This window comes from Rhamphochromis sp. 'chilingali' (assembly GCF_963969265.1).
Source record: "Rhamphochromis sp. 'chilingali' genome assembly, chromosome: 7".
Taxonomy (NCBI): Eukaryota; Metazoa; Chordata; class Actinopteri; order Cichliformes; family Cichlidae; genus Rhamphochromis; species Rhamphochromis sp. 'chilingali'.
The window spans coordinates 25564123-25573661 of NC_137934.1; the positions used below are offsets into that span (position 1 = coordinate 25564123).

The window sequence follows — 9539 nt, forward strand, 5'->3', positions numbered from 1 at the left end:
GAAACCGGTTCCAACAGAGTTTTCGGGGCGGTTTCATTTCAAGGATGGCATTCCTTTGCTGCCTAACAATTTATAGTTAGAATGATTTTTCCTTTCATGCACAACCCCCATGCACACAACTAACCTCCACCCACTCTGCCTCCAACTACGCCCGAGCCAAACCAGGGTTTGATGGACCAGGGTCTCTGTGTGGCCTGGGTCCACCAGGCTACGGTGGACCCAGGCCCTTGGAACCTTACTGGTATGCAGGTACATCCCTCTCAAGCTAAGGGAGAGTGTTGTAGGGCCGGGAACATGGAGCACCTGTCCCATCTTCATCCGCAGGCATTTTTTTTTTTTTTTGGGTATACCATCTCTAACCTCTGGGACCTGTGGAGAAACAGAAGAGAGAGTAGGATTAGATGGATCTGCCGGCCACTACTGCAGCGGATCACAGGGATGATCCACCATCATCTGGGCTAGCACCTCCACCGGTAATGCCGTCCACCAGTCTGTAATCACACAGACCAGGTTTTAGACAACACTTTAGCATGAAGTGGCAGAGAGCTGTGATAATGACAGTTTATTTACTTTTACAAAAACATTTGACAAAAATTGTCCTCAGGAGTTTTCAATTTCCACAGGCCACAGCGTCTGGCTTTCTCGGCTGGCCCCACCCCTGCATCCTGCTTACAGCACCCTTCACCAGGTCCATGCCAACGTGCGTCTACTCACAAAAGGGAAGGCATGATTAGATTATGAGGGTCAGCTGTGTGGGTCAGCCTTCCCTGACACCACACCCTGCTCCACCCATCCCCTACAGCTAAGCCACAAACCACAACCCGCCACACTTAGCTAATTTAAAGGCAAATCTCCAATCTTCCTTTTATCTCTAAAATTCTTGAAAGAATAGTTGTAAAACAGCTAAAAAACCATTTGCAGATAAATAATTTATTTGAAGCATTTCAGTCCTGTTTCAGAACTCATCACAGAGAAACAGCGATAGTGAAGGTTAATAATGGCTCATGTCTAGGGAGGCCTGCTGGACCTCAGTGCGATACTGCATACAGGTGAACACAATATTTTGTTACAGGGATTAGAGCATGTCGTAGGAATTAAAGGTGCAGTAGCTTCGGTCATAGCTAATAGACTCCAATATATCCATGTACATGGGAAGTTGTCTTCATGCACAAAGGATAATTATCAGTTCCACACGATTCCATGCTTGGACTAATTCTGTTTACATTATACATGCTTCCCTTAGGTAGTATCATTCGAAGGCACACAATACATTTTCATTGCTATGTAGTTGACACCCAGCTTAATCTATCCATGAAGCCGATTAGTTAAACTGCAGAAATGTCTTAAAGACATAAAGAGCTGGATCACCTGTAATAAATCTTAGAAACATGGTGTCTGATCATACGTATTCTGGATGGCATTACCTTGGCCTTCAGTAACACTGTGAGAATTCTTGTATTCATTTCTCACCATGATATGTCCTTTAATGTGCATATTAGGTAAATATGAAGGACTGATTTCTTGTATTTGCACAAGAGCTCTAAAATCAGAAACATCCTGTCTCAGATGCTGAAAAGCCAGTTCATGCATTTACTACTTATAGGCTGGACTATTGTAATTTGTTATTATTGGGCTGTCCTAAAAACTTTTGGAAAAGCCTTCAGTTCAATTAAAATGGTACAATGTTGAATCAGCTAAAGGCTGCTGCAAAATGCTTTAAAGTATAAAGGACATTTAAAATGAAAATTTCAAATTATAAATGAATTGAATTGAACTTTATTAGCTCCACACTCAACTACAAAAATGCATGTGCTCCCTGTGGCAAAAACATTCACACTTTTCCTTACTCATCCCTTCTGATAACACTGACCTGGTATTATTCTGCGTCTATTATGTGATACACTGATAATGGGTCTTTCTGGTTTTTGTAGAGTCAGCCTAAAACTATAAAGGTAACCAGTGTATTATTATTTAGCTTGTCTGTTTTCAGTCTTCCCATTATTTGTTTATTATTATATTATTTATTATTCATTCTTTTATGATTTCTTTTATTCCTTTCAAAATGTATGAAATTATGATCACAGAAAGGTCCCTTTAGCATTTGGTCCAGCATCTAGAAAGCATCACATTGGTCGAGTTTTTCACCATGACAGTGATCCCAAATACACTGACAATGGGTTAGGTTTAGAGTTAGGGTTACACCTGGGTAAATGCAACATTGATTTGCTTTACCACAGCCCAGACCTTATAATTACTTAAGCAGTTTTGGGTTATCTTGACAGAGAACAGGACAAAAGACAGCCAACATCCAAAGAAGATCTTTGGAATGTCCTTCAAGAAGCTTCAAGAGAACTATTCCTGAAGACTATTTCAAGAAATTACAAGAAAGAAAAGTTTTCTACAGTCATTGGTCTGTATTTTGAAATCTTCCATCCTGGCAGCAGTGTAAGGTGAGCGGTTCTCAGACGTAGATATCTCCACTTTCTGGGATTTAAATAAAGCTGCTAGGGCAAAATATGGATCACAAGTAGTTTCTCGTCATATCTTCGTTTTTCCTTTATGATACATGATCCAAGTGGTTTCGGCTCGAGACAGGTGGAAAAAACAACACTTTTTTCTTAAGTAACAGTGACTGTCCACTGTTGGGCACCATGATACCGCCCAGGGTAGCAAATCGATCACGTGACTGAAAACTATGACTATGGCAACTATTCCCGATTTTCCTAGCAAATGTGGGACAAAAGAGATGATGGGTGGCTCAAGATCACACAGTATTGTAGTTATGGGTTTAATGGGAGGCTAGACTACCCTGCAGCACTGCAGGTAAACTAAAGCTGATCGGTGGTGTAGTAAGGAAAATGTCGGCTTGTTATTTATATTACAGAAAAGCCAGCGGGAGAGTGGAATATGTAAACAAATTTAATTAACCTGAACGACACCGGCATCACCCCGTGCTTAGTGATGGGTGTAACCGGTCTCGTGCCTGCTGATCACTGCACAGGGCACACAGACGGAGGCCTTTAAAGCCTGCTTTGAACTCGCTCGTAGCTTCTTCCAAAACAACTGTTAATCATTCATAAGTCAAATATATTTTCATAACGTAACCGACGTTTTAAGCCTTCCTTCTTCCATCGGACACCCACATTTTCATTTTCATCGTCCCTGGCTAAAAACTGCAGGAAAGCAGGCGCCTCCTCCGATCTCCTTCCGATCGAACACGAGCATTCCCGAAAAATAAACCGTGGTCTGTTTCCATTGGTGAAACGCTCGTCCAATGAACCAGGGCCATCTGTGTGGGATTCAACGCTGTTAGATTTCTCAGCTTACGTTTCCTTCATCGGACTTTCAATCTCATCGTTTCACCACCTGCTACCAGACTGCAGCTAGCATCATGAAGTTTCCGGTGGTAATTACTGTAGTTTTGGCATCGTTAGCGCTAACTATCGACGCTACGGTTTACTTCAAGGAACAGTTTCTGGATGGAGGTAGAACACAGTCCATTTCATATCTGCTTGTCTTACACGAATGATTGCATTAAAAAAAAAAGTCAACGTCTTCACGGCAGTTCACATTAAATCTCTTATTTGGTAATTTAATTAAAGACAACTTAATATATGTTCCTGGAATTTTTAAGGTAACTTACTCTATAAATTGAACCCATTGGTATAGATGAGTGGCTGGCTGAAAATAATAGCGTAATACATTAGTAAAGCATACGCTCCAATGTTATTTTTTAAGTTAAATGTGTCTAAATGTCGTCTAGTACTGGGTTAAGGGCGCAGCTATTTTCTATTTTCCTATGTTAGTCAAACCATGCAGAACCGTGCTGGAACCTTTATGGGTAAAAGCATTTGGATAAAATATTTGGAGCCCCTTAATTTTTTTTAAACAGAAAAACTCTAAACCCTGTCACTGCATATAGGAGTTCATTTATATAATCTCAAAGTTTTTCACTTTTATCATCATGTTGAGTAATTGCATTTGGAGTCCTCAGTAGGTTTGTGGAACAAGCAGTGTAATAAATGTGCATGGTGGCTTGGTGTTAATGTAACCAGAATCAGAGGAATTACAGTGAGTAACCAGTGGGGTTGCATTAATGTGTTTCAGATGGATGGAAGAGCCGTTGGGTCGAGTCGAAACATAAATCAGATTATGGACAGTGGAAACTGAGTGCTGGAAACTTTTATGGGGATGCTGAAGCTGATAAAGGTACGAATACTATGTTGTGTTAGAAACACAACTGATACGGCTTAATTTGTTAAAATTGTGTTATTTGCATAGACCAAGAGTTGGTGTCTTATCATGCAAATGCAGCTAACACAGGTTTGCCAATGTAAATGTGAGCACAGGGTCAGACAGATTATACTCAGGACTGGAATATCCTGCAAAGAGCCTCCAGTGCTCTCATGGCCTTTGATACTCCAATTCCAAACCTATTTTAAATTTGGATACTCAAAAACAAAAAAAAGATTTGTACTATCAGTAATCTTCCCATTTGGTAACCTTAGATTAGTTTTCCCCATTCCAAATTTCTATTACACTGATAAAATAGTTAATATTGGGCTTTAATTACAGATGGAAGAATTATAAATATGACTGATAGTCATAGAGTGCATGGATGTAAACACAGTGCTCTGACCCAATGCAAAAGTACCCTTTTTTGTCCAGAGAATTTTCCCTGTCACTGTCTTGGCTCTTTGAAACCAGAAGTCCTGAGCAGGCTGCAAATCTGACTAAAAGTATGGGACATTTATATAGCGCAGCCCCATCATCAACTTTTTGGGTACTATTGGAAACCATGATTGTACAGAAGAGGATTAGGGCCACTGGGAAAAAAATTGGGCAAGTCTTTTTTTTCCTCTTCTTTTTTTCTGAGAAAAAAAGTCTGAATTCTGAGATTAAACTTAGAATTCTGAGAAATTCTGACTTTTTCATCAGAATTATTTTTCTTAGAATTCTGAGATTAAAGTCAGAATTTTCTCAGAATTCTGACTTTTTAATCAGAATTCTGGAAAAGAAGAAAAAAAAATGTGCCCACTTTTTATTTTAGTGGCCTAATCCTCTTCCGATACAAAATAAAGACAGTTTTATTTCAGATTTTAGAATCTCTGACATTGTTGAAGTGAAACATTGAACCACAAAATTCTGTTAGTGCAAAAGAAGAATAGAATTAAGAAATTTAGGGTGTCAAAAATGTGGCCCGTGGGTGAGAATCAGCTTGCCAGGGGTCTGTTTGTTTGACTGGATGGGTCTTGAACATGTGAAAAATCCCTAATTATTCAATGGTTTTCATTCTAGTGCAGTTCCTACTATTCAAGATGTAGTTTCAGAATACCAGCATTAGTGCATACGATTATAGAAACAGACATATTACTTTTATTTTTCTTAAGGCATTTCAGGCTGCTCAGTGTTCATATGGATATTTTAAGAATATACTTCTTTACATGCCTTTACTGAAATTAGAAAGAGTTGTGCATTTATATTCAGTCTATATTGGTAGTAATAATAATAATAATAATAATCACTTTTGTGCTCATTCTAGGTATCCGGACCAGCCAGGATGCCCACTTTTATGCCCTGTCAGCCCACTTTGAGCCATTTAGCAATGAGGGAAAGCCCCTGGTCATCCAGTTCACTGTCAAGCATGAGCAGAAGATAGACTGTGGAGGTGGTTACGTCAAGCTCTTCCCCGATGAGCTTGACCAGAGTGACATGCATGGAGACTCCCAGTATTACATCATGTTTGGTGAGTCTTGGAGAGACACTGAAGCCTGAAACCAGAACATGATGTTTTTCCATCTGACTTTGAGCTGTTCGAAATGACGTCCTTCTTTTGTAATCATGGTATATAATCATATCATAATGTGGCCTGTGTACACAGGGCCTGACATTTGTGGATACAGCACAAAAAAGGTTCATGTGATAATTAACTACAAGGGTCAGAACCATCTTATCAAGAAAGACATCAAATGCAAGGTAGCTATGCACCAAGACTGTTAAATAATTTCCCTTTTTAAATTTTGTAAACCATGAATCTGTTAGAGATTTCCCATAAATTCTCTCCATGTCATCCTTCAGGATGATGAGCTGACCCACTTGTACACACTGATTGTGAATCCAGACCAGACATATGAGGTGAAGATCGACAATGAGAAGGTAGAGTCTGGCTCCTTTGAGGACGACTGGGACATGCTGCCCTTAAAGAAGATCAAGGACCCTGAAGCTAAGAAGCCAAGCAACTGGGATGACAGGGCTAAGATTGACGATCCCAGTGACACAAAGCCTGAAGTAACATGACTTAAAATGATTTTAGATTACTTGCAATAAAGCTATACAGATGTTCTGAGATTAAAGTCCCAAATTTACAATAAAATCTTGAACATGGTGTTAATGACGTTGAGCATTTTCTTATTGTTCAATTTTGTTGTAATGCATAATTTCATTAGGCCATCCACTGCAGCCAGAATACACTGAATAGTGCCAATTGTGGGTTGATAATGTTGATCCAGTCTTACATTAATGTTGCCATTCCTTGTTTTTCTTGGAACAGCCAGGATGGAGCTATTTGTACTCTTGGACAAGTCCTGTTTTGATTGGCATCTCTGATTGGTAACTTCAGTGCTGCTGTCTTCCAGGACTGGGACAAGCCAGAGACGATCCCTGACCCTGATGCCAAGAAGCCTGATGACTGGGACGAGGACATGGATGGAGAGTGGGAGCCCCCCATGATCGCCAATCCAGAGTATAAAGTATGGGCTGCATTGCTTGAGGTTTACCGAAAAAGTGAAGAATTTCTATTGGAGGTCTTTTTACTAGTATAAAGGGAAGAAAATGTAACTTATTCTCTAATACCTTTGTAGGGGGAATGGAAACCCAAACAAATTGACAACCCTGACTACAAGGGAACATGGGTCCACCCTGAGATAGACAACCCAGAGTACACTCAGGATGCTACTATGTATAAATTTAACAACATTGGAGTCCTGGGCCTGGATCTGTGGCAGGTAATTATGCTACACTACTCCCCCATTAGGGTCTGTTATAAATAAAATGTTACAAAACAGTTTCTTTCATGTAAAAATGAAACTACATTGCGGTTTATTTATTTCAAGACAAATACATTTATAATGTATCTGTATGTCACGACAATATAATATTGCATTGTTTATTTTGTTTGTTTGTTTTGTTTGTTTTTTCATTGAAAGGTCAAATCTGGAACCATTTTTGACAACTTTCTGATTACCGACGATGTGAAAGAGGCAGAGGAATTTGGAAAGGAAACCTGGGGAAAAACCAAGGTAGGACTGTTTAGATGTAAATGGTCTAATGGGGGGTTTCAATTTAAAACCCTCTGTCAGAATACAGCCTGAAATCAGTTCTAGTCAGAATTAAGGGCAACACAATAAATAGACCATGCATATGTAGCTTTACAGAGTTGATCAGACATTTTCCAAAGAAAGAAGATAACTTCTCAACAGCTTTCATGTAGTCTGTAATGTTTCCACAGCTCACAGCTGATCCGGATAAGTGGTTTGGGGCATGTAAACAAGCAATAAAACTATCACATGTGAGCAGTTCTCTAGGTATTTAAACAGGGAAGATGGTACTTCTTGTAGCTTAAGCAACATTAACTATAAGGCCACTTCAACTCTTGAGCAGCTTATTGCAAATTGATTCTTTGAGCAACTTTTGAAATTCCATATTGGCAGTACAGGTTGAGTTTCTTCACCTAATAAGTTTGTCAGTATTATACCATCTAACATTTAATGGTTGGCACATTATTCATGATCATGATGATTGTTTTCTAGGTCCAAATGATTACTGGTTCTCATTTGGGGAAGAAATAGTTTTAGTTCCATAATTTATTATGGAACAAAGAGTTTTGGTCTAGCTTGTTATTTTGATGTTTGTTTTGTGCACCTTGTTTGTTTACATTTTTTGTGCTTGTTTTTTTATTGAGAACTCGTGGTTCTCAGTCAAACTTGGTGTACTTAACATAAAAAGGACCCGAACTAAAAGTTTGGCAGGTGATAAAACAAAAGGATTTTAAGGAAGACAAAGAATGTAGCTTTTAGGTTCAGCATTGGTTCACACTGCAGGTGACAGTTCAGTACTCCCCTATTGTGGATTCACTTTCCATTATGTTAAACATTAACACTGTTCTTCACCTGCCTAGGGACCAGAGAAGAAAATGAAGGATGAGCAGGAAGATATGGAAAGGAAACTGAGGGAGGAAGAGGAGAAGGAGAAGAACAAGGAGGACGCTGAAGGTGATGATGAGGATGACAAAGAGGATGATGAGAAGTCAGATGATGATGCTGGGATAGAAGAGGACAATAATGGCAAACCAAAGGACGAGTTGTAACAGTGTGAGGTGTGTGTGTGTGTGTGTGTTCCTCAGGTTCAAATGACAGACACAGAAAATGGGCTGATGCCATCTGGACTGTAGCTTTTCATATAGCAGCCTTTTATTCCGGTGGGATGTTTGAGGGATGGGATTTTTTTCTTGATTCCCATGCATTTTTCTCTCCAAACCATCAAATAGGAGAAGGGTTTGTTTATGCTTGTGTTTGGTTTAAATATGTGGATTTTCTGATTTAATGTGATTTTTTTCTTTTCTTTTTTTCCCCTTTGGAAATCCCATAACTTGAGCGTCTGTGATGTCTGGTTGTGCACTTTGATCTCTATCATACCATGATGCACTGTTTGTTTTCTGAGGTGATCCTTTCGTAAATTATTCAAATATTATATTTGTTTGTGGACATGACAGTTCACAACGTTTTTGAGTTTGTTCATAAGTCCTCTGTGTGATATGTGTGTGCGTGCGCCCGTGTGCATTCCCAATGTTTTGATTGAGTATCTTTACTTTGTGAACACAGTTTTGAGTTAATAAATTGAAGCTTCTCAACTTTGCTGTTTTTCATTACTTTCAGTCGTTGATCTCTGTTGCCTGCCTAACTTTGGCGGTTTCTTTCACACTGAGTGATTTTAATCTGTGTATACAGCAAGAGACATGAGAAGTGCAAGTATTAAAGTATTTGTGTGTTATTTATGTGGCATGCTCATTTCAGAAGCTGGAAAACAAATTAAGTCACCCACTCCCAGTACTTTTATAAATCATTGACCAAACAAAGTCTAATTTGCCATTCACCATGCATCCTTTTTAAAAAAAAAATTTTTTTATTATTTTTTGTTTTGCATATTTGTATAGCTCATTTATTGTGACGCACTGGGCTGCAGCTTGCTTCAGTTGATGTCGCTGATTACATTTGAACATTTTAAATGTTTCATTCAGCGTGATCAGCTGACTGAGTTTGACAGGCGAGCTTTGAATAGACAAAAACCAAATAGTTGCATTGATAGCTCTAATCCCTGGCAATCTGTACTAAAGGGACTATATGTGAGTTAAATTTGGAGGCTCTAATTAAAAATTCTAATCTCCTTGAGGTAGCTGTGTTGTGATTTAAACTGAATTTAATTGAATTATAATCATTGTAAATATTTTTGTGCTTAGAGTTGGGTATTTCCGACAGGATGTG

The 9539-nt window shown here is 39.0% G+C and overlaps 1 protein-coding gene across 1 annotated transcript; it reads left to right on the forward strand.

The window, feature by feature from the left end:
- Positions 1–3270: 3270 nt before the first annotated feature.
- Positions 3271–9088, forward strand: LOC308399648 (calreticulin-like). The gene is made up of 9 exons (XM_080887010.1): positions 3271–3485; positions 4108–4209; positions 5543–5746; positions 5882–5976; positions 6079–6288; positions 6636–6749; positions 6861–7004; positions 7206–7298; positions 8177–9088. Exons 1-9 carry the CDS (start codon positions 3392–3394, stop codon positions 8363–8365), a joined length of 1245 nt encoding a protein of 414 aa, XP_080743136.1. The 5' UTR covers positions 3271–3391; the 3' UTR covers positions 8366–9088.
- Positions 9089–9539: the final 451 nt, after the last annotated feature.

Bases quoted from the DNA above. Each gene is read 5' to 3' on its own strand.
- LOC308399648 (XM_080887010.1), top strand. From the start codon at position 3,392: ATGAAGTTTCCGGTGGTAATTACTGTAGTTTTGGCATCGTTAGCGCTA. The intron at 6,750-6,860 runs GTATGGGCTGCA...ATACCTTTGTAG, and splicing joins TCGCCAATCCAGAGTATAAA to GGGGAATGGAAACCCAAACA. The intron at 7,005-7,205 runs GTAATTATGCTA...TTTCATTGAAAG, and splicing joins TGGGCCTGGATCTGTGGCAG to GTCAAATCTGGAACCATTTT.